Here is a 26,406-nt window from a genome sequence, read left to right as displayed (position 1 = left end):
ACCGGGCAGGAGCCGGTGTCGACCGGACAGGATCCGGAGCTGGTGGGGACAGGTGTCGGCAAGATTCCCCACGGAAGAGAACCAGGAGTTGGCAGAACCCTCGGGAGAAGGACAGTCGGCGGGACCCCCAACGGGACAGGACACAGGATTGGCAGGACCCCCGGCAGGAGCGCAGTCGGCGGGACCTCCAACAGGACAGGACACAGGATTGGCAGGACCCCTGGCAGAAGCGCAGTCGGCGGGACCCCCAACGGGACAGGACATAGGGTTGGCAGGACCCCCGGCAGGAGGGCAGTCGGCGGGACCCCCAACGGGACAGGACATAGGGTTGGCAGGACCCCCGGCAGGAGGGCAGTCGGCGGGACCCCCAACGGGACAGGACATGGGGTTGGCAGGACCCCCGGCAGAAGAGCAGTCTGCGAGACCTCCAACGGGACAAGGCATGGAGTTGGCAGGACCCCCAGCAGAAGAGCAGTCTGCGGGACCTCCAACGGCACAGGACATGGGGTTGGCAGGACCCCCGGCAGGAGAGTAATCGACGGGGCCTCCAACGAGAAAGGACAAAGGGTTGGCAGGACCCCCGGCAGGAGAGTAGACGGCGGGACCTCCAACGGGACAGGACAAAGGGTTGGCAGGACCCCCGGCAGGAGAGTAGACGGCAGAACCTCCAACGGGACAGGACAAAGGGTTGGCAGGACCCCCGGCAGGAGAGTAGTCGGCGGGGCCTCCAACGGGACAGGACAAAGGGTTGGCAGGACCCCCGGCAGGAGAGTAGTCGGCGGGGCCTCCAACGGGACAGGACAAAGGGTTGGCAGGACCCCCGGCAGGAGAGTAGTCGGCGGGGCCTCCAACGGGACAGGACAAAGGGTTGGCAGGACCCCCGGCAGGAGAGTAGACGGCGGGACCTCCAAGGGGACAGGACAACGGGTTGGCAGGACCCCCGGCAGGAGAGTAGACGGCGGGCCCTCCAACGGGACAGGACAAAGGGTTGGCAGGACTCCCGGCAGGAGAGTAGACGGCGGGACCTCCAACGGGACAGACATACGATTGGTAGGACCCCCGGCAGAGGAGTAGTCGACGGGACCTCCAACGGGACAAGACATGGAGTTGGCAGGACCCCCAGCGGAACCTCCAACGGACCAGGACATTGGGTAGGGACTTGAGACGTGACTCGAGAGGGGACTCGAGAGGAGACTCGAGAGGGGACTCGAGAGGGGAACTAGAGGAGAGACAAGAGGAGGGACTAGAGGAGGAACTAGAGAAGGGAACTCGAGAGGGGAACTAGAGAGGGGACTCGAAGAGGGACTAGAGGAGGGACTAGAGGAGGGAACTGGAGAGGGAACTGGAGAGGGAACTGGAGATGGGACTAGAGAAGTGACCTGAGGAGGGACTAGGGAAAGGACTAGAGAAGGGAACTCGAGAGGGGACTCGAGAGGGGACTGGAGAGGGGACTGGAGAGGGGACTAAAGATGGGACTAGGGAATTGACTAGAGGAGGGACTAGAGATGGGACTAGAGGAGGGACTCGGGAAGGGACCAGAGAGGGGACTAGAGAAGTGACTAGAGGAGGGACTCGAGAAGGGACTAGAGATGGAACTCGAGAGGTGACTCGAGAAGAGACTAGAGATGGAACTCGAGAGGTGACTCGAGAGGGGACTCGAGAAGGAACTTGAGAGGAAACTGGAGAGGGGACTTGAGAGGAAACTGGAGAGGGGACTCGAGAAGGAACTTGAGAGGGAACTGGAGAGGGGACTTGAGAAGAAACTGGAGAGGGGACTCGAGAGGAAACTTGAGATGGGACTGTGGCAGCTGGGGCCAGAGCTGGGGCCAGAGCTGGGGCCAGAGCTGGGTCTGGAACCATGGCTGCGGGGGCCGGAATTGAAGCCAGAATCATGGCTGTAAGGTCTGGTTCTGGAGCCGGAAACATGGCTGTAAGGTCCGGTTCTGGAGCCGGAAACATGGCTGTAAGGTCCGGTTCAGGAGCCGGAAACATGGCTGCCGGGACCGGTTCTGGAGCAAGGACCATGGCTGCTGGGGCCAGAACTGGTTCTGGAACCATGGCCCTTTGGGCTCGTTCTGCCAACCTGGCCTTGCGACTCCTTCCTTTAGGAGCCGTTTGGAGGCTCCGTGGACCTCCAAAGGCCAGACGAGTACCAGCGAATGGCTCCTGGACTGTAGCAAACACTGGGTGAGAAGCAGGGGCTGACGCCAGACGGACCACACCGATGCGTGTGGTATCAAAACGGGAGTTGGGAGGCCTGAGGCTGTCAGGCAGGGGATAACACACCGTGAGAAAATCCAAAATCCTGCCCGATAAGAATTTAACCAAGCCTGGCTTCTCCATAGTAATCCGGCGTGCCTCTGCCAGAACAGCCTCTCGCTGCTGAACCCTGGATGCTCCCAACCATCGATACGAGCAGTCATCCAGAGCAAAGGAAAACTCCAATAGCTCCTGCTCAAAAGGATCTGCTGGGCCCATATCTTGGTCGGGTTGTAATGTTACGGTGTGCAGGAAGCAGGACCCAAATGCAGATTTAAGTGACAAAATAATTCCTTTATTTCAAGGCTACAATATTTCAGAGACAGAACCGAACACTCACCGCAGTTTACTCACAACACAAGACAACCCGACAAAGAGAGACAGAAAACCCAGAACTTAAATACACCCAGGACTAATCACATAAACACGAGACAGGTGAGGAGGGAGGAGAAAACACAGAGGTACCAGGTGAACACAATCGGGTAATCAGGGAGGGAACAGACAGAAAGCAAACAAGCAGGAAACGGGGGTGAACACTTTACAAAATAAAACAGGAAACCCAAAGATAGAAAAAGACAAGAAAAACACCAACACAGACAGATCCTAACATCTTTAAACTGGACTCCGAGGACAAGAGAAGTGGGGGCCCTTCACTCTGTCCTACTGACTGAGTGACTGTAGTGTGTGACTTTGTGAGACCTGTTACACAAGTGGACAGTTAGGTGTTGCTTAATACGTCTGCGCAACAGAAGATGATACAACTATCTCATGTACTATACACTTATTTATAACATGAGTTAGTTGAATAGTCGATTCTTATTGGTCAATTTGGACATTTCAGACGTTGTTAATTCTCACTCATAGACCGTTGCTAAGGAGAACATACCGTTGCTAAGGAGGATCAAGGGACTATGCTCATTCATATCAATCCGCAGGAAGACGTGCGGTAAATTAAGAACCAGCTGTGGAAACAAACTTTATTTTGTATCCATCACAAAATGCATCCATCACTCTGCAGCGATCCTACCTCACATTTCGCTCCGACTAATTAATCTGTAATTAGCAGCTTTTGACAACAGCCAATTACAGCCAGTTAACGGCTGAAAAAACAGCACTTTCTACGTCAAAAGGAGTGACATTAAGGGCAAATGAAAAGCCAACACTGCAGGGCAGCCAAGTGTTAAACTCACGGTGTTGGCCAACATGAGGCTCATGGGACCGATCCAGGCCACAGTCGAGGCAGAGGAGTGCAGTTAAGGTTGTCCCTTCTTGTAATGATCACTAATAAAAGTATCTTTCTTGCTTTTTATGTTCCGTTAAAGTGTGTCATGATTGCACAATAAGGCTCTAACAGTTACTCTTGAACTATTCCTTAAATGTAGATGTTTCTCTCCCCACCAGACCAGCAGCTAGTTATGTTTCTTCTTCTCTATTCAGCTACAGAGAGACAGAAATGTCTTGAGGAGTGTTTGTTTAGGACAGACGCTTCTGATGCAGATATCAGTCTGCAGATCAAATATCCGGATGTGCCCGGCCTGTCTGGTGGGTCAGTGTGTGTTTTACACTTGGCAGGACAACAGAGAACAAGTCATGTGAGCGTGCAGCCTGTTCCTCCCTCCTCGTTGCAATAATCACTCCTGCCTGTTTCAGAGTGTGTGAATACTTACCGCTAGGCAAACATAAAGAGCAAAAAAAGCATTCATTCAAAAAGTAAGTATTTCGGAGCCTGTCTCTGTTGCAGCGACAAGACTGGAACAGTTAAGGAGGACTGTTCATTTTCAGGTTCATACTTGTATGTTGTGTCTCTACTGTGACATGTCTCCATGCTTTAATGTTCAAAAAGCTCTTTATTTTTCTCATACTGCCTGTGCTGCAGCACCTCTTTTCACCCTCTGTCTGAAACCAGAGCCCATGTCGGTCACCTTAGCCTATCACGTGCAATGTGTTGGAATGGTAGCCAATAGAAGCTCTTGTGTTACAAAGCAAAGAGCTCCCTTGGCCAAAACCAATAGGATTTCTCTATTGGATTTTGGTATATAAGCTCTTTGGCTAGTACATGTTTATAATACTTTCACATTTGGTTCAGCAGGATAATCTCCCCATATTATAACATGACTTCACCTTACCACCGTAAAACTAGTTTATTTTGCCACTTGTTAGCAACCGCAGTTTCAACAACCTATAGAAGCTTCGGACATTCAGTGGACATTACTGATGTATATCGTGTCGTAAAACTAAACTTTAAAATCTCTTCAGCTTGTGTTTACCACAGACTTTATTTCAGGCTCACAACCAAAAAACGTTGAGAACCGGAAGTGGTAAAATGCAAATTGATTTCCAGGTTTTAGGATTAATTATTTCACCTCGTCTCCAAGTCACTACAGTAAACACTTTCGTACCAACTGCAAATCACTGCTGCAAACAGATGCAAACTTTTTGGTGTGTGTGTGTGTTGAGTGAGTGTGTTTGTACCTCACTGATGATTCCCACGGCACCATGGATTTTGGCTACGTGACCCAGGAGAGCAGGGCACTGTTGACCCAGAATCCTCAGCGTTGGCAGGAAGCTGACCAGTGAGGAGGGGCTGGCCTGAGACACGTCCACCAGCGCTCCCAGCAGGCACTCGGTCAGGGACTGGTCTCCAAGGAAGCTAACAAGAGCGGGAACCTGAGGGCTCAACATCTGGGTAAGATAGAGGGGGGTGAAAGTTCTATTCATTACTCTTGATTGAAGACCTGGTCATTTGTTTTTATACTCTGTTGGGGTCATTTCAAACACCAGTCCTAATATACTTTAACATAACCCACACATGCAGCTCGGGCTAAGATATTATACCTTTGATAAACATCTCAACTGCATAAACACAGAGTCAAGTGGTCAAATGTATGACGTTCTACATGAGAGCATAGTATATTTGTTTAATTCACGACAGTCCTCACTATATTCTATCAAGATTTTAAAAGCGTATATTAATTTAAAGCCTTTCCAAATGCATATTTTTAAAACCCACAAATCAATGTTGTTGCAGGGGACACTGGGATATGCTTCCTCTTATTTATTTTTAAGGGAGGTGTAGACGTTTAGCTGTTAAAAATAGTTTTTCTTCCGGGACTCAGCAGCAGAAGTTATCATGTCACTGTTTTGGCATCACCCCTCAATACCTCAATACTGGCTCGATTTTAATGAAAGCTGGAGGTGAGGAGATTGACCCTTTGAGAGAGATGAGCGGACTGCTTTCTAATATCCAACAAAAGCTGGAATGTACCAATGTCTGGACAAATGCAGAGAAGTGTTTCCTCATTATCTAGACCGGACTGAATCACACTAACAATACATACCATGAATGAATGAGTCACTTGTTCTCAAAAATTCATTAAAACATCAAACATGTTCTCCTCCTCAGGGAGAATATGCTAAAGTTAGCTCAGAATTTCCGTATCATTGTCATTTGTATTCTTTGTAATACTGCATCATTTCCAGTATTAGGATGCAGGAGGTTTGGAAACAATTGTGAGCAGTTTAGCTGCAGTCATCGCAGAAATATTTTTGTGTGTCTGTGTGGGGGGTGAAGATTAAAATAACTCCAGATGGATGGTTTTGTTTCCGTAGTGCTTAGCATGAGTAGCTGTTACCCCCCTGTTTACTGGCACGTGGTACTTTCCCCCCATTTTGAACACCAGCGGCTCTGCCTCAAAATATGCAGGATTCAGGGAATTCCTCCTGAGAAATGTGCACCACACGTTGACACTGTTTGGCTGCATTTCTTACTACGTGCAGAGGGTATTAATATATTTCAACATGAGCTTATTACAGGATATGAAGAAGTTTAACGGGAAAAGGTCAGATTTAGCATGATTCATGTTACAAAAACGCCCCACATGTAAGTTGGATTGTGTTTTTTTTCATGTAACCCCAGTCTGATGTATTGTGACTAACTTATTTCTAATATTAGGATTTATTATTGATGGAAGGCTGCTCGGTTAAGGTGTTAACATGAAAGGCTGACAAAGATATGGCTGAGAACGTTGCTTTATTTTAAAAATATGACAAATATATTTGAATCACTGGTAAAGTAACTTAGGTCCATGTGGTTATATAAAAAATAAAAGTCTGCGAAATAACAGAAAATTAAGTTAAAGTGCACCTATCATGCTATCTTTAGGCAATAGCATAGGTCTCAGATATATAAAAATATATAAAAAACATGTGTTTTGCTCAAAATGCCAAACAGATCACCCATTCTATCCATGCCTCATATCCCTCTATTTCACTTCCTGTTTCAAAAGTGCTGATTTGGGTATAAAGCTTTAAAGAAAATAAAGGAGGGGGCTGAGCTCAAGCGGGACCCGGCAGCTACTGTCTAAACTAAATACTGCCGTGATGAAACGCCATATCATGGATTATCAAGGATTATCTCTGAAACAGTATGGAGCTCAAAGGCTTTCTCTCTTGCCGGTTATACCACAAGGTGAGTTCCTTTTTATTTCCTGCTTCTTCACACACATGCTCTCCAGTACAGGTTAGCTCTGAGTGTTAGCGATGCTAACACCGACCATATTACGTCCAAAACAGTCGGGCATTGTTTCTGATAGCAACGTTTCTGATAGGGCCGTGGGTCCACATTTCCGATATTACGTCGTATCGGACGCAAATCTGGATCAGCTCCGTTGTAGCCCCGTTTTTAGAGATTTGGGTACGGAGGAAAAGAGAGAGGGTTTTATTTTCTGACGCTGCGTGAGTTCCCCGACACACCGGGACACATATTTATGTGTATTTAAGACATACAAAAAGTGCATTTTGTATGATAGGTCCCCTTTACATTTAGTAAAAGGAAAAGGGAACTTCAGGGGTGTGTCTGCCATCTTTGGAGAAAGCCTCTTTAGATAATTGACCTTAACATTGGTTTATCATGCATTTTAATCTACAAGTATATTTATGAATACTGCGATTCATGTTTTAAATCATATTCCCAGTGTAGTGGTTTGGGTTACTGTAGTTCAGCAACTCTCAACACAACTCAATAGGTAATAGGCGCGTTCACACCGCAGTACTTTTCCCACTTTGGTTCCGATATAGTTCCGAAATGTTGCGTTCACACCAAAAAGAGCCGGAACTAAAATTAGTTCATGAGAACCTTTTTACCCCCTTTTCCGTCCCTGCTAGAGAGCAGGGACTTTCGTGGGAGAAAAAGATTCCTATGTCTGATTGGCTGGGCGGATTGCAAACCACGCCCCGTAAAACTGCCAAAAAGTGTTGTGAAGCCGCCATTTTATTATTCTCGCATTAGCCCAGCGCAGAAATGCAGAGAGACTAACTTATGGCAACACAAAATAAAACATGGGAGCGGTGGAGATGAGGAGGTGTCGGCGTTCTGGCGATTTACTCGGAAGGCTTCAGTAGAAGCCTTCCCCAACTCCGGGGACTTCCGGCCGGGGACTTTGGGCGGCAGTATACGCCGTGAAGTGGTTTGCGGCCTGCCAGTAAACCCAAAGCAGAAGAAGAAGAAGTGACGTCAGCGGCTTCATTTGCCTAATCCTCCCCCAGGGACTTATTCCGGTGTGAACGCGATCTGAACTTAGTTCATGAGAACTAAAGAGTTATCATGAACTAAGTTCTCATGAACCTTTGTGGGAAAAGTACTGCGGTGTGAATGCGCCTAATGTTTGCTACTTCTCTCTCATTTCCATTTTGGAAAATAATAACATGTAATCCCATGGTCCTTTTTTTTGTTTTGTTAATTAGTCTTGGGAGTGGCTGCAACAGTCAACAACACAACAGTGCCTACCGACCATGTTTAAAAAGTTAAAAGTTATGGTAGCTTTACAGGTTAAGTGAATAATTTGCTTCAGCTGGTATCCTCCAAAGATGGCCGACTTGCTGCTGATGACATCACATACCCATTCCCTATTGTAAATCTACACAAACAAACTATGCAAACACTCACGAGTGGATGTTGCTCTGCGACAATTTGAATGAGCCTGATCAAGTGTTGCTGCTCCGGGGACTCCAGCTGTGACATCATTGCAGTCAGGTTGCCTAGGTGACCGTGGATGGTGTCTGGTTGCCGGGGGTAGACTGAGGGTAACACTCGTAACAGCATGTGGTTACCTGTCACAGAGAGAGAGAGAGAGAAAAATGGACGCCATATAAGTGAAATAAAGATAAGATAAATTGTACTTTATTGATCCCAAATTGGGACATTTAAATGTGTATTGCGCTGTGTGGTCAGTTCCTTGTGTTATAAACCGGCTTGGGGAGTAACGGCTAACATGGGACACAATCACTGTATTCCCTTACAGTCACTATTACTATAAAATATAATCAGATTACTATTTTTTATATTTTAGGATAACTATCAGGATAACAATACATTTTAATTAAGGATCGATACATTATAGGTGGACATATTGCCTGATTTTTCTTTTAGTTTATATTTAGGCTACTTTCAATCCATTTGATTTTCCATTCAAAAATACTGTGAATTTAATTCACGTATTAAACTCAAATCACATTTATAATTGAAGAAAACACACGTTTGATCCCAAATATCTTGGTTTCTTATTTTCTAAGGTCACATTGTTCTGTTGTCTTTACAATTTAAATTTACAAAAAACAATCAATGCATCCAGAATAATTAAGTTTGTGACGATAAATGTGTAACTAGAACAAGAACTGAAAGCCATATTTATTTAAATTGGACCAAAGTCCCATGAAACCTAAGTTTCCTTTTAAAAAAACGTGCATATTTGCCATTTTTCCTAAGAACACACATGTCAAGATACAACATCTGTGTTCAGTAAATTAAACTTTGTGACACTGTGAGGTCCACCGTAGACGGACCACATTTGGACAAAATGTCCTCTCCATTAAAGGCAGCTCTTTGTGGAATAGCATCCCAACTGAGACACGGGATTGTCCCACTCTCAATAGCTTTAAAGGTCAACTCAAAGAATGGTTGAGAAACAAACATCCGTGCGATCAAAGCTAAATGCACTTTAACACAGGGGTATCTCCTCTTGCACTTTATGTAGCTCTTGTATCTCCTCTTGCACTTTATATGTCGTAAATGCTAAAGTGTACTGCCATGTGGTAAATAGTTGTGTGTGCTGCTCTTGCTCTTTCTGCATATCATGTATTCATTTTTGCTTTGTTTATAAATGTCAGGTTCTTAAATGTTGTATGTCAGGGACTACGGATGGAAATGAGCTCAAAGCTAAAATCCGGCATGTTTACGTTTTAAAGCATTATTTGTTTTAAATGTTCATCAATATGCATTGTCCCTCTTCAAATAAACGATTAAATTAAATGAAAAAACTTGCATATTTGCCATTTTTCCTAAGAACACACACGTCAAGATACAACATCTGTGTTCAGTAATTAAAACTTTCTCCATTTGTTGTCGATCTTCCTTCAAAGATGCTGATGCAGAAAAAACAAAAAGTCAGTGCAGACGCCAGTGTTCTACATAAAGGAATTTCTAAATCAGCACGCAGCCCAACAAAACCCACGGCATTACCCAACAGCCTTTGACTCACGTAAGAAACATCTTTAAATGATTCACATCCACGAACAAAGACTCTTGTTTTCAGATGGTAGGTTCATTACTGGTGGCATTTCAAGATTTTGAACAATAGCTTTTGGTGTCCTGAAGTGAACCGACGCAAGATATATTGTCGTCACATTTGAAGATTAATAGGAAAGTTGTTTATGGTATTCTTTTATGTCAGGGCAGCATGTGGTGTTGATGTGACGGGATGTATTCTAATGATCTGTCAAATGTACAGGACAAATGGGAAAACTAAGTAAAGAAAGACCGTAAACAACAGAATTAGGGAGGGTGTGAGGGTGATTCACGATCCCTTCGCGTTGGGAAGTTCTAGAACAAACACCTTGACTTACAATATTGATTAAAAATGGTCGTATTGCTTCAACTAAGAAAAAATTGCCCGTTCCAATGGCTCTAACTGCAGCAACAGCATCATAACTTAAAATGACGGCAGCACTGATCGAGGTTTTCTGTAACTGTCCAAGTCTGTTCACATTTTATTTTCCATTAACCAGTCTTTAAACAATGCCAGGGTGAGGGTTAGTCAAAGGTCAGATGTCGGTCAAATCTTACACCCAGGTTGGTAACTGATGTGGAGAGGGGTATGTTTTGGCCAGAAAAGGTGATGTGGGTTATGGGGGATGGCTGGACCTGGTTTGGTGTGCCAACTAAAATAGCCTCTGTTTTGGAGCTATTTAGCTGCAGGAAGTTTTATTGCATCCAAGCCTTTATCTCCTCAATGCAGGTGTTAAAGGATGTTGATGGGAACGGTGATGATGATGGTGACGGATGCATGTGGGATAGGGTCCGTCTTTATATATAGCTACGTGTCATCAGCGTAGCAATGGAATGATATTCCATGCTTGCTGATGACTCGGCCAAGGGGCAGAGTGTACAGGGTGAACAGAGTGGGCCCGAGGACCGACCCTTGAGGGATACCACAGGTGACAGGGTGTGTCTGGGACCTCGCACCTCCCAAGGAGACGTACTCTGTTCTTCCAGACAGGTAGGACTGGAACCAGCTCAGGGCGGAGTCAGAGAGTCCGATGGTGTAGAGGCGCTGAAGGAGGATGTTATGGTCGACAGTGTCCAATGCTGCAGTCAGATCCAGGAGGATGAGGAGAGATGGGGAACCAGTGTCAGCCGCCATCAGCAGGTTGCTTGTGACCCTGACCAAGGTTGTTTCAGTGCTGTGGGCGGAACGGAAACTGGACTGGAATTTCTCAAAGACGCCGTTTAGTTGGAGATGGTCCTGAAGCTGGGATTTGACTATATCAGAGAAGATGTAGGCCTTTGTCAAAATAAATCTCATTTGCAATTGAACTGTACCAGATATTTCCATACAACTACTGGTTAGTGTTCAATAGCACCCTAGACAATCCAGTAATGGTATATTTTTTAGGGATTTCTGTTTTCTGATAAATGAGAGAAAAGTGATGGAGTCCTATGTTCCTATCATCAAAAAGTACAATTTCCGTCTAAACTAAAGCTAAGTTTACAGAACTGTAATTCAGTCTTTTTTTAGTTAAATAATTGTGTGACTATTTGGTGATGTAGGACAGCCACCTGGTTCATACCTCAGCAAATCTGAAGAGGAAAAGAGTGATCATTCTCAAGTTATGGGCTTTTTTGTCACCTTTCCCACATTCGGCTTGGTCTAATTTGGCTCTTTTTCAGGGATTGGGGTAGTTCTAAAGGACCACCAAAAAAAAGAAGTTTTCCCCCCAAAACAAAATGTGACAACAATCAATTTCGATAATGGGAGACCCTAAAGATAAGAAAACTCATTGTTGTGTTTTGTTCTACCTCGGGTAGGGGTATCTCAATATCTGACTTCCTGCTAGACAATAAGCTGAGTAATAACTGTGCATTGGACGATGTTCTTATATAGAGTGCTTATGTCTGGTAGGTCCCTCTCAATATTACCTTAGTTTATTGAGTTATTCTTGATCATCACTAAAATGATCAGTATTCAATGTTTGGGAACCATTACTGTTTCTACATTTAAAGCCAATCCACACAATATTCATTGAGATGTTTCAGACAGGATTTAAATGGTGAACCTGCTGCTTAATTTATATTCAGTAGCAGCAGAATAGCATCTGCATTGACATCTTGACGTGAAATTACAGTATTTCTCATATTTATTTATCATGAACATCTGCTCAGTAGCTCATGGTGAACTTTTGTCATATTCAATCAAATCCTAGCAGGATCCTTGATAAACGCTTGCTCACAACAGGTGATTTACAGATATAAATCACTCTAACCACAGGCTTTACTCTGTTAGTGCTCACTGGTACCGATCAGGAGGGTACATACATATTTAGAAAATGATCACCGGCTCTAACTATGACCCTTTCTCTTCCTTTCAAGCATAGATTATACCTTTTGAGATCACACACACATCTCTATAATCACACAAATCACCATAGAAAAAGACGAAAGAAAAATAGAGCTGGTGATAAACATTAAGTCGTATGTATGGGTTTGTTCAGAGGAATGTTAAAAGGCAGGTGGAGACGAGAGTCTGCACAGAAACACACTGAGGAGGATTTATAGAGACATACAGACAGTACATGTGAGACATACACATGCTGTATTATTAATCATGATTGTTTCCTGTATTGTATCGTATCACATTGTAAATTAAATTCCCATGCCGTATTGTATCATACTGTATGTCATCGCATTGTCGGGTGTTGAAACATAACGTATCGTGTCATGTTGTATCGCACCATATCGTAATGTATCGTCTCTCATCGTACATGTATGGTAGCGTACTGTACTGTATCTGTACTGCATCGCATTGTACCGTATATCATCATACTGCTTCTGATTGTACTGTATCATTTTTAATTGTGTGTTTGCACTTGTTTAGTTTCTGGCCTTCACCCCTGCCTGCATACACCCAGCCCATCATCATGACTTTTAAATGTCAATAAAATATCCTGCAATTACCTTTGTTTTTTTAGCACACAAGGACGACATATTTAAAAAAAACCTGATCACTAACTGATCTGTGAAACATGATGGCTTTAATTTACTGTTCTGTACTCCCGTCAGAATCCCTCTGTTCATACCGAAAAAGCATTCACCAATTCTGGAGAGGCTTAACTTCGATGGAAATATTACCTGAATACAGTTTCTGGCTATATTTGTACCTAGGAGGACACTAAAATACTGTCAGTCATGAAAAATAAAAAGATTGCCTGTGTTTTTGCTGTGTAATAGCTGCAGAAGCGCTCCCTTAAATCATTACAAACCATGCCCTATAAAAACAAACGCATTTAGTAAGTTGTCTTTTCTGCCGGAGTACAGTGGTGCTAAGAAGAGATTCATTTCCATGGAGTCTAAGTAAAGACATATTTAGTATGTAAGAAGCTGGAAGCAATGGTTTATTGCATTTTCTTTCTGTCAAGTATTCCGGGGACTTATCAAATATTTCTGCATCTCTACGGTATACAAAGAACATTTCTTTAATATCCAGCATTGCACATATATTGCCAAAAAACACTGAGCTCTAATGCAAGAGAGGATATTGTATAGTTAAAAAATGCAGAGATCAGCAAACATAATATCCAGAGGGATGTTTCTGGATAGCTTAACAGCTGTAAGCTTTGTCTGTAGCTTCCAACACTCATTTTGTGCACGTACTGTATGTCCTGATAGTCGTATATCATACAGGTTCACTCCATGTGAGTGAAAGCAGTGGAGACTTACGCAACAAAAAAAGAGATAGGATTCAAATGTCTCCCAGAGAGGTAATATATTTGGGATTCTGCACATTTTTGTGTATAAGAAAACCCCCCTACTACAACCAAGTAAAAATAGTTTAGAGAATTTGGCCCCGTATGAAAGCTCTCTGGATGGGATCCAGTTAGCAGAGTGCAAAAAGACCCATGTTACATTTCACCGCCTGTTCACATGACTCAGAGCGTTTCATGCATGGAAATATTTGATATCGAAATCATGAAGTAGAAACCATAACAGCAGACCAGATGTACGCCACACACACACGCACACACCATGTATACATCACTTCAGGGGACATTACATTGACTTTCATGCATTTCCTGGAGATTTATCCTAACCTTAACCATAACCAACACATGCCTAACCCTAACCCTTACCCTCAACCTTACCCTTACCCTAAACCTAACCAAGTCTTCACCCTTCACCCTTCCCCTCATGGGGACCTCCAATTTGTCCCCATAAGGGAGGCGAGTCCCCACACGTGACTATGTAAACAGATTTAGGTCCCCACAAGTATAATGCTAGGCCACACACACACACACACACACACACACACACACACACACACACACACAAACACACACACACACACACACACTCCTGCAACGTTTAAACTCAATGACCATCTTCCCCTTTCACCCAGATAACTTAATCGGTAAACCCCATCCGTGTAAAAGATAAAAAGTCGCGTACATACTGAACTTCTTCATTTTATATATACAGAATAAGAGACCTGACTAAAAAAGAAACATCACTCAGCGCTTCGTCTACTAACCACTGAGTCAGCACACACGAAGTGCAGCTGGACGTGTGTAGGTCACACATCTGCATGCCTGATGTCACCGTATACAGAATGAGATTCCTGGTTGTAAAGTCATCTCAAGAAGTCAAACTTTAAGCAGGGCATTCGTCACTGCTTACGCATTTTCTGAAGAAATTGCTGTTGTCTTAACATCTAAAACTGCAGAGCTGTTTAGGAAAGGTTGCCAAAGTGAGGTACAACTCTTACTGAAGTTATAGTACTGTATACAGTATGTCATTTCATTGATGCATTTGTCTTTTTGAGCAATTTGAAAGCATTTCTATAAACTGTCATTTTATCCAGATGACTTTATTGCCTCCAAACTCACTCAAACTGTTTTTTCTTTTATAGAGTATCTTTTATTACGGTGTGCGTAATGGTGCTCTTTTCTAAAACAGAGACTTCTGCCAACTTCAACAAATGCGGGCTTGTTAAGTGACCTGATGCCTTAAAACATTGTTTCAGGGTAAAAACTCAATGTATCTCGTAACACTAAAGGCCTCTTCTCTAGCAGTTAATGAGTAGCAGGCTGATTTGAAGGCAAGGTAACTATATAATCCTTAAAAATACACTTTCCTGGGATTTTATCATGTTTTCTATCATAATAAATCCCATTTATCACCTACACAATGCAACAATCATTAATAATGTACACAAAGTGATTTTGTTACTGGTCTGTCAGAGACGCATGTATGATGTGGTGCCAGTTCATTTTCTCCTCAGATGGCAGTCATTAGGAAAATATCTACACCGCACACATGCACACACATAGGTATACCCTGTGTGTTTGTTGTTTCCATTAAAGACGACATTCTGTTCATTTTCAGGTTCATATTAGTATTTTGTGCCTCTACTGTGACATGTCTCCATGTTTTAATGTTCAAAAAGCTCTGCAGCACCTTTTTTCACCCTCTGTCTGAAACCAGAGCTCAGTCTGCTCTGATTGGTTAGCTGGCCAGCTCTGTTGTGATTGGTCAACCACTTACATTACATGTTACTTGTTAGACACTTTTATCCAAAGCGACTTACATACCATGCCACATGCCCCCGTGACATTAGACATGTCCAGCCCCTTATCCTAATACATACAATGTGTTGGAGCGCTCGCCAATAGACACACGAGTGTTACATAGTGATGTCATTAAGTACAGAAAAGTAAACAAACAAATGAATCCAATACGGTCACATTTAAATCAATGTAATCATGTTTAATCAATATTATGAGTAAAGTCCTTGGTTAATTTAGTACGTAGCTGTGTAATAAGCAAGATCATTATCATTAATTAAAAAAAGAACACCTTCAGTTGTTTGTGTTAGGATCCTGCTCAAGGCAACACACTATTAGTTTAATAAGTTAAACTAATATTGTGTTGCCTCATTTGTAGTTATATCAAGTGCTAATATAAATGAAGCAGCTCTGGCTTTTTCACACAGCCTCCGCTCTCTGTGTGCAGCTGTCTGAATGAAAAGGCTCCATGCAGACAACAAGCGAACAAGTGTGTGTTTCAGGAAGAGAACAAAAAACACACACAATGAAAAAGAGAGACACAGGCGGACAGAAATATGGAGGGGAGTGGGAACGGGACATGAGTGGGAGAGGGGGAAAATCCTAAAATGAAAACACCCACACAAGGAGATATACTGTCACACACTCATACAACTGCACGTACGGTAAATACACACATGCTGAGACTGATAAATAATAAACAGCCCTAAAGCAGGAGAACAATAAACCCATTTAGAAACTCCTGACGTCTGGGATCCATTCAATCTTCAGGAAACACACACACACACACACACACACCACACACACACACACACACACACACATCACACACACACACACACACACACACACACACACACAACACACACACACACACAAACACACACACACACACACACACACACCACACACACACACAACACACACACACACACACACACACACACCACACACACACACACACACACACACACACACACACACACACACACCACACACACACACACACACACACACACACACACACACACACACACCACGTCTCTGCAAGGGGCAAAAATCAGGAAAGTTTCTGCCCCCCTACCCCCTCTTTCTTTTTCGTGCTGCAGTTATATCTGATTACGACATGCGGGATACCTCCAGCGTCGCATTACTCACCGCCTCATGAGTCGGCTGGAGCGCTGCTGTTAAGTTTTCTAAACTTGTGAAAGCCATGTTTTCACAAGACGGGAGATTTAGAGGATATTCCCAACATGTTTGACTGTGAAATTTAAACGTTTTCACTTTTAAGAAATGATCTGGTTACAGGGCATACATAACCCAACAAGATTAAACAATGATAGAATATTAGTTGAAGCTAAAATACTTCAAATAACAATCCACAAATCAGAGAGGGAGTAGAAATGGAAAGGAAAAAATAAAACAAAAATATAGCTATTGATATGTACAGTTATTATTACACTGCTTAGTTGAATACTAGATTCTGATTGGTAAATGTGGACATTCTAAAGGTTGTTAATACCCATTGCCAAGGAGTATCGTGTTATATTTGTGGAGAGCACTACACTTTAGATTCAAAGTGCTGTAAAAGCACGACCAATCATCTGAGCCGGCCCGGCTAAAGTAACTGGATGGCCTACCTGCCTGTCAGCCTTCCATCTGTGCACAAACTTATCTCGTGCCCTCATTGGTCATGTGCGCGTTCGTGTGTGTTGGAGGAGGGGCTCTGTGAGGAAGTCTGAAGGAAGAGGCAGATCTTTTCTGGTTGTGTATTTTCAAATTCTAGCGCACTCGAGCTGGTTTCTCCAAAATTACATACCCCACCTTTAACTGTCCTAAAAGTCCTAAAAAGACAGGAAGTCAACACTAAAGGAAACAGCAGAAGAAGACAGACAGACAGGAAGTAAACACTAACAGGAACACGGTATGGACTCTGCCTGTGTTTAAAGACTGGTTAATGGCAAAAACAATGTGAACAGACAGTTACTGAAAACCTCTGTCAGTGCTGCCGTCACTTTAAGTTACTTTGCTATTGCTTTAGTTCCAGCCGCTGGTACACAGTGGAATGGGCTATTTTGTTTAAGCAGAAGCAATATGATCCTTTTAAGATCAATATTGTGGTAAAGACATTGGCTTATTGAGTATGTAGATGTGCAATAAGCAGGATGATGTGGCTGTCCTTAATAAAAAAAAGAACACTAATCTTATGTAATCTAATAACGGATACATCATCCATTTTTATACGTACATTAATTGTGACATCTTACCAGAGGGTGTGTGTGTGTGTGTGTGTGTGTGTGTGTGTGTGTGTGTGTGTGTGGTGTGTGTGTGTGTGTGTGTGTGTGTGTGTGTGGAGCATGCAGCCCCTCTCTCTGGTTGAAGTACATACACTGCCAGGCTTCCTGCCAAAGGATTGCTCAGCATTTAACAAGAGAGAGGGGGAGAGGGGAGAGTCATAAGGGAGGAGGGACAAACACAGTGTGAGAGAGTGAGGGGGTAGAAAAGAGAGCTGTGGACCTGCTGAGCTGCAGAAGGTGAGAGACAGGGAGAAGCAGCAGAGACACACACACAAATAGACAAGCAGTTAGGAAGAGCTGAAACTTAACACACTGATTCACTCTCACTCATTCACACACATTCACTCAGCATGTTTCGGTGGACGCTCCCCCAGGCAGTGTGTGTGCTGTCGGCGTGTGTGTGTCTGGTTTTCACGTACGAGGATGATTTTGAGGTCAACTACACTGACACCTTCTACAATGAAATCGGCGATGGCGAAACACCAGAACGTAAGTGTTAAACCGTGTTTGTGTGTGTGTGTGTGTGTGTGTGTTATCAGATTAGGACTCCCACATGGATATGGTTGGAGTTTAATTTAATAATGGAGCATGGGATTGATTTCTTGGAGGATTCATGCATTGGGGTTGTGTGAAAGGTGAGCTCAGGACATTAGGATTCATCCTCCATTTATCATTAATAACCACAGTGGGAATCAACATTTGACACAATTCTTAGACTGAAAATGATGCCACACATATACTGTAGAAGCATTAAAACTGAGTGGTTAGAACGTCAGTTGTCATTGAGATTTAAGTAAAAAATTAACTATATGGCAGAGAGATAAAAAAAATGATAGATGGAGGGTAAATAGAGGAATATAGCAGGTTGCAGAATAGGAGAGATAAAGACAGTTACAATGGCTAGTTACCTGTATGAACATGTGGGCGTATAGATTCACACTTAAAGTATTAGCCTACAGAACAGTGAAGAAATACAATCTGATCCTTTTACAACAAACACTATATGCTTTTTTTTTTTTTTTGACTAACATTTTAATCCTGCTTGTATTCCACTATTTTTGGTAATTTAATTTTTTTGATTACATATTTTTGTATGCAACTGTAAGGCAATATTTTATTTGTATGGTGATTACGTGAACTGGTTACATGTAGCCTGACTGTAGATCACACAGACCGTTGGCAGTATCAAAGAATATGCTGAGCCAGAAAGGTTTTTTTAAAGCTCGAGCCGCAGATATAACAGCATGAGTGGCTGCTCTGTAATCTCAGTATAGCATTATGAAACACTTCTTTCCACTGTTTTGGAAAGCATCCCCTTTTTGTGAGAGGAAAGAATGTTTTCAAGTGTGTACACGAAGGAGAAAGTGTTTGTACGGGCCCCTCAAACTTTTAATTTGTTTGTTGTTTTAAACCTGGCAGGAGGTGTAATTACAGGCAGCAAAACTCTGCTCTGGGCAAATGAGTGCCTTTAACACACGACTGAGAATAGGAAAATAAAAGCACATGAAGAAAAACTTAAAGAGGTTGTTTCTGCCTGCCAAAGCAAGAATAGGTGGTAGCAAGAAGAAAGAAAACAAAGAAACACGCAAATGTTAAATCACTTTAGTTCCTACCTGCTTAACCTTAAAGGTGGGGTCGGTAATTTTGGAGAAACCAGCTCGAGCGCACTAGAATTTGAAAGTACGCAGCCGAAACAAATCTGCCCCTTCCTTCAGACTTCCTTACAGAGCCAACACACACGAACGCGCACATGACCAATGAGGGCACGAGATAAGTTTGTGCACAGATGGAAGGCTGACAGGCAGGTAGGCCATCCAGTTACTTTAGCCGGGCCGGCTCAGATGATTGGTCGTGCTTTTTACAGTACTACGGCTTCCACAGATGAAATTTTGTTATGGATTTTGTGTCAAAGCACTTAAGATATTCATTGCTATCAGGATGTTAAGAGCATTCCATGGAATATAACAACAAGTGTATCTCGAGCCGGTTTCTCAAACGTACCTACCCCACCTTTAAGCCGTGTTACACCATACAGAAATTGTGGGTGTAATAAAAGTAGAAATATGAAAGCAGTAATACGGTGTACTTATGGTGTAATAGGGGAGCGTATGGTGTAGAAAATACCAATCAAGTAATGTTACACAATATAAATATGTGTTTGCCCAGTTAAGGGTTAAATATCTACATTTCTTAGTGGAATATAAGCCAATGAGAGCAACGTAAGAAGGGTCATGAAATAATTTAAAAATGAATGCCTGGCTAAACATGTGGGCGATAAAAAAGACTAAAAGGAGGCTAAAGGAGGGTACAGGTTGAACTTCTACATTAAGTCATTTTCCATGTGTCTGTTTTTCCACTGCATGTTGTAATGTACATGTACATCCAACGCATGGTGTCTAGATTCATTCCTGCAATGCATTCATTACAGAAGTGGAAACTATTAAAGAAATATAACTAAACAGGTAGTAATCTTGCATTGAAATAAGTAGTAATCAATTCAAAATAAGAGATACAGTAGCATAATAGTTGTTATACGCCTTCAAACTAAGGAGGTCAAAAGGCTAAGCCCATTTCAAAGGCCATTTTACACTCTACTCCCCCCCCCCAGATCCATCACAATCCTTCATAATCCTGACAGACCTGCGCTTTTAGTTTTATAAGTCAGAGGGAGCAGAGTGCACGAACACTTCTGTCTAAATTACTTTGAACCTTCGGGGACAGGCACCCAAAAACAAATCCTGCAGTCCTGTGATGAAACCGCTCTAGAAAACGTCTGCAGGTATAAACAGAGTGTGTGAGGTAAAAATGTTAATCAGAACAGTGTGTGTGACACATATTCCCACTCCCCAGGCTCTGCTTTATCTCTCCCCAACTCCCAGCAGCTACTTCCTTTACAATTCAGTCAAAGAAACGTTCTTCCCTTCAGGCAAGGAGCAAAGTGTTGAGTCAATTGTGCTCCTTCTTTCTCACGTTCTTATCTCTTCACTAACATCCTCACTTCCTCCCGTGTCCCCATCTTAACTCTTCATTTTACCTGCTGTTCTATGTGACTAACATCCTGCAGGATTTCTTCTCTTCCAGTAAACCAAAACATGTTGGACCTTGACATTCCTGTCAGAGCTCGAGAGATGATAATAATGTTCAAGCAACACCTGCCCTAGCATCTGGAAAATAACTACATACAATTGTGCAATAAAGTGCATTACTCTCGTTTTTAAACCCAAGGACAGAGGAATGCTTTAGGAGTTTAATCGTCGTTGAAGAACTGTGCTATTATTATCCACGGGCAGGCAAGGGACAGGGAAGATGGGGCATTGGGGAAAGAAGCGGTTTTTTCAGTATCAACGTAACCCAGTGATAGTTGTTTATACATATTTGGTTAAACTACAAACAAAAACTGGTGTGTTCATCGTGTTGCACCATCAATATTCTTTCTAATATTGCAGTTGTCGCAAAAAAAAATCCTTTTCTATATAGTTGCTATTCACCTTTTGTAGCTTTGAACTTTTTTGTAGCTAGGGAATCTTAGCTAGCTTCCTAAAAGTTGATAATGCTGGCGATGCTATGCAGAGTAACGGCACTTGTGCTCTGACTGGATGTACCAGTACTCAATAAGGCATATGTGACAAGACACTATGTTCGGTTTCAATATCTTAACCTTTCTCTCTTTTTACTATCCCTCTATCCAGCCACGCCCACTCCAGTCCCTTGCAGTTCTCGGGACCTGACCAAATGGGACAAACTCTTCTCGATGCTGGAGAACAGTCAGATGAGGGAGAACATGATGCTGCAGTACGCAGACGACATCATCAAGGTGGAGATGGGGTCGCTGCGTGGGGAAATGCTCAGGTTGGTTTGGACAAAGGGATCAGAGGTGCGAGTTGTTACGCTCATTAATTCGTTTTTTTGATAGCTGCACAAGTTAAGCTAATAAAATGATTTGACTCAGCAGAAATATGAACAGCTCAGGAGCCGATTTCTAGCAGAGTACTCTACATTTATTCTGAATGTATCCTGTTTCTAGAAGAGTACTCGACAAGTATCCTGAATGTATCTGCTTTCTTTAAATCTCAATGGTTTAGAGATAAGATTTAGTGCATAATGAGCCTTGGTTACTGAGAATGATACATTCGAGAGGTTCACACTTGTTTTACTGGTTCTTCTGGTCAGGTTTGTAGCCCAGTATGGCGGTTCCTGTGGGGTTGCGGTGGAGACGGCAGGAAGAAGGATGGCCCTGCAGCTGGAGGGCCGCCTCAAAGAAACAATGGAGCGCTTCAAACCCAGAGATCAGACTTCTGCCAGGAATTCTGCCGGGACATCCGACCACCTCGATGAGAAGCTGCAGCAGCTCCTCTCCGCAACACTACTACAAGCTACCCGACTCGCCAAGATGGAGCACAGTTGCCTCAGGAACGGCCCACGAGCTGGGATGGGGATGGATGTTAAGACGGTATCCAAGCTCCCAGAGGCAGCAGGGAACCAGGAGCAACAGGCCCCATCCCGAGAGGGGGCTCTGGACGGCTTTCTGGCCGCGCTGCAGCAGACGAGGGAGGGAACTGGGGGGAGGTTCTGAAGTCATCGAGGCAAAGACAACTACCCGCAGGTGAGATATCCATCCTACAATCTGTGTGTCTGTCATTACCTCTACAACAAAACATTCCATCTTCATTTTTCTCGTCTGCTTTGACACATTCAGGTCAAGTTGCTTCTGAACGTCTAATCATGAAGCTTGTGTTATTTACAGCTTTTCCACTTATCCTGTCTGTCTTCAGGCATGTTATTCTAACATATCCTTTTCCTTTCACTTACTGACATTAGTCTGCGTCGATACAGTCAAGTCACAAGTAGAGAGGATGGGATAGAGGGCAGGAATAGGGTCAGCGCTATTTCTGTTTGTTGAACAGTTTTTATACCCACATTTTGTCATCACTCAAGATAAAAAACTAATTGGGTCAAACCTTTAGCTCAGGCAGTCAGACTTCGTCCATCAATCTTTAAGATTTGCCTTCAGCATTTGCCTTTGATTTTCCTTTTAGTATTAGACGCTTAAGGATAATAATGCAAGCCAATAGACGCATGGAAAGAAAACTAGAGAACAGACGTCTTGTTGGACTGACCGTAGGCACAAATATTCTCCGATTTTGAGATGGTTTTTCTTTTAGCAGAGCTACTACTCTGGTATACTGTCCATCCAAACAAGTAATAATAATGTTAAGTGTCACTGAGTGAGGATTGGAACCACTCATGTCAGTCGTCTGAAGCATGCACACACCTTTACAGTCCAGAATGTGAATCTGGCCTACATACAGAGAGCAGAGGGAGGGGTACTCGTTAGCCGGTCGCTAAAAAAAACACACCAAAGCAATCTAGGAAAAGCAGAACCAGATGGAAACCATCACACACACACACACACACACACACACACACACACACACACACACACACACACACACACACACACACACACACACACACACACACACACACACACACACACACACACACACACACACACAACACCACACACACACACACACACACAACACACACACACACAAACACACACACACACACACAACACACACCCCACACACACACACACACCACACAACCTCTTTTTTTTCTGAGTGGCAGAAAACCTGAGACAAATGTAACATCAATAATAAGGATCTAGAGACTGAGAGCAGGGAGAGAAGGACAAGCAGAGGGAGAGAGAGATGAAAAAGTACAAAAGTAAATTAGGTTAGGTTTCTCCTGCCATACCTCCTACAGAGCTCATAAATTCAAAATGCACAAACATTGGATTATGCAATGGAGGATAAATTACCTGGGAAGGACCCCTAAAAGGAATACACAAAATGCTTTGCAGTGTAATTCATGTACAGGGAATAACAAATAAAAGTTTTCCAATGCAGCGGTGAGTTCAGATAAGAGTGTTTGAATGATAAAAAAGAGAAAGAACCAGACAGAAAGAGAATGAAACAAAGCAGAACAAATCCATGAACCTGACGACCCACAGAGGGACGTGTGTGTGTGTGTGTGTTTTCGTGGGGGTAGAAAAAAAAAACTCTGATTCATGATCTCATCACCTGAACTTCAGCTGAACTTCTGTATCCAAGATTGCCATCTTGTGTGCACCAAATGGCTTTACAAGCATTTCAAATCCATTTTGCGCAGAGACATTCGTAAATATAATAGAGTGGTGTCTCCTCTTGTTGCTGTTTAGGTTGTGAGATGGCACTCCTCTTCCCCATGCGTTCCCGTCGAATCTACACCTCTGTGATTCCTGAAGTCCCTCTGTCCATCTCCTCCTTCACCGTCTGCATGTGGGTGAAGCCGACCGCCGTCTCCAACAGAACCGTACTCTTCTCCTACGGGAACCGCCGCAACCCTTATGAGATCCAGCTGCTGCTCGGCCAATCCTCCGCTCTCTTCACCATCGGAGGAGAGGCTCACCTGGTGGAGGCTCGGGGGGTGGTGAGTGGATCAGAGTGGATCCACCTGTGCGGGGCGTGGACCTCCCAGCAGGGCCTGGCGACGCTGTGGGCGGGCGGGAAAAAGGTGACCTCCACACCTGGGGTCGCCGAAGGACACGTTATACCTGACGGAGGCTCACTGCAGCTGGGGCAGGAGAGGAACGGCTGCTGCCCCCTGACTCCCAGTGGGCGGCAGCGGGGGTGGCCGGGTTCGAAGAAGGGTTCGATCCCAAGCTGGCGTTCGCGGGGGAAGATGACGGGAGTGAACATGTGGGACAGGGTGCTTTCAGAGGGGGAGATTACCCAGCTGGCTTTGCGGGAGGGCCAGGGCTGCGAGCAGAGGGGGAACGTGGTGGCGTGGGGGGGTGACGGAGATGGTGCCACACGGAGGCGCTCAGTTCGTCAACTAACAGATTCACACTCCTCGTGAGGGATGAAATATCACAATTGTGAATATGAGCAACATTGTAATAAGCTTTAATGCTAAAACTCAACAGAGCATCTAACTGCTTATATCACCTCTGTCCCTATAGTTACAAGTTTTGATTATGTTTTTTGTTTTTTTTCATCTCAATTATCATAAATCTAATGCTGCAATGGGCTTTACTAGACATGTTCAGATGAGAGAAAGCTAATTTAAAGAGGCCCTATTGTGTTTTAGGGGTTTTTCCCTTTCCTGTTGTGTGTTATATATGTTTTTGTGCATGTACATGGTCTGCAAAGGCTACAGTCCCAAAGTGTATCTCCCACACACCCCCCCCCCCCTTCCTGAAACTACTCCATTGGACTTCTTTGTTTACTTCCAGAACATAGTGACACTGACATCACTATGTAACACTCACGCTTCTATTGGCTAGCGCTCCAACACATTGTACGTGATGGGCTAAGGGGCGGGACATCTCTAAGCTGTTGACCAATCACAACAGAGCCAGCCAGCTAACCAATCAGAGCAGACTGGGCCCTGGTTTCAGACAGAGGGTGAAAAGAGGTGCTGCAACACAGGCAGTATGAGAAAAATAAAGAGCTTTTTGAACATTAAAACATGGAGACATGTCACAGTAGAGGAACTAAATATAAATATGAACCTGAACATTAGTATAACATATCCTCTTTAAGGGAAGTTTATTTTTGCAGAGTGACCTTTTGAACTAAGGCAACACACACACACACACACAAACACACACACACGCACACTAGCCAACAAAAAGCTTAGACAAATTGTATTGTGGAAGGCGATGTGCTGTATTTACCAAAGACTCAATTAGACTGCAAAAAAAACAAAGAGTGTTTTGTTAAAGCGGACTGGTTCTGAGCCAGTGAACGGAGTAATCAGCAGACAGGCGTGCAGGAGAGGAAATGAGGTGACACAGATTTACAAGAGATGATCTTGTAACTGTAGAGTACTGATGCATTCACTCTCTATCTAGATGTGTATAGAAATAGCTCAATAATCAATGCAAAACCTGTTAATATAAGAAACATATGTTTTCTATCCCCTTTATGATTAAAAGCAGATACTAATGTGTTAACAGTGTAATACAAAACACCGATGTTACTGCTGTTCTCGCTTTCATCTCAAGCATGGAAACCAGCAACAGCTTCAAACAACAATAAATTAGGGACTTATTGTTTATTACATTTGTGCAAGCTTTTTCAAGCCCTTACATTTCCATGTTTACATTGATATGAGTTATATAATTCCTGTTCTACTTTGTTCAGTGGTTCTCATTTAATTGTAGGGTAATATATGTGTGTTTTTTGGCACCGCATAAAGCAATAAGAGTAAAACTGTAATATTTCTAATGTGAATTTGACTTTTTTGCTATTTGATCAAATAACCGAGGACAATGTTTACACTAATCTTTAAGTTGTCTTGTATTATACTGTACATTGTTTTCTTTTATGTTTCTGTGTTATTCTTGTGAAAAGGTGAATGTATTTTTGTACATAAATATATTTTGTATAACATGACTGGATGAATGGAGAGTGAGGAGTGAATAAACAAGTTATAATATAATCTCTTGCTTGTAAGCAGCGTTTTCTTTATTTCAAAGTCATTCAAATGCAATAAACCTGCAACTGTTTCTGAATTAAATAAGGGCCAAAGTTTAAACTCCAGTCATAAAGATTCTTTACATAAGCAAAGAAATGCATCTAATCAACATTCCCCCAAAAAACAATGTAGAGGGAACTAAATGCTTTTCCCAATGAGTTTTCCAATTTCCTGTTAACATATAACTATGCCTTCTATTTACATTTATGAG

General features: G+C 43.2%; 2 protein-coding genes across 2 annotated transcripts in view; one reads left to right on the top strand and one right to left on the bottom strand.

The window, feature by feature from the left end:
* veph1 (ventricular zone expressed PH domain-containing 1) overlaps positions 1–26,406 on the bottom strand; it is a 101,869-nt gene that overhangs the window by 53,101 nt on the left and 22,362 nt on the right. Inside the window, exons 5-6 of the mRNA XM_034224567.1 lie at positions 8,204–8,367; positions 4,732–4,941 (exon numbers count right to left, since the gene is read on the bottom strand). Coding sequence (XP_034080458.1) covers positions 4,732–4,941; positions 8,204–8,367 — 374 coding nt within the window. The remainder of the gene's footprint in view (positions 1–4,731; positions 4,942–8,203; positions 8,368–26,406) is intronic.
* Positions 17,873–24,900, top strand: LOC117551631 (pentraxin-related protein PTX3-like). Its single transcript, XM_034224568.1, is given in 8 exon segments — positions 17,873–18,155; positions 21,356–21,515; positions 21,837–22,218; positions 22,221–22,269; positions 23,893–24,329; positions 24,332–24,388; positions 24,390–24,503; positions 24,505–24,900. Coding segments are annotated over 8 exon segments (1,386 nt in total). The 5' UTR covers positions 17,873–18,016; the 3' UTR covers positions 24,553–24,900.

This window comes from Gymnodraco acuticeps, unplaced genomic scaffold, assembly GCF_902827175.1.
Source record: "Gymnodraco acuticeps unplaced genomic scaffold, fGymAcu1.1, whole genome shotgun sequence".
Lineage (NCBI taxonomy): Eukaryota > Metazoa > Chordata > Actinopteri > Perciformes > Bathydraconidae > Gymnodraco > Gymnodraco acuticeps.
The sequence above is the reverse complement of the archived record's forward strand: the minus strand, read 5'-3'. Positions and strand labels throughout refer to the sequence as shown.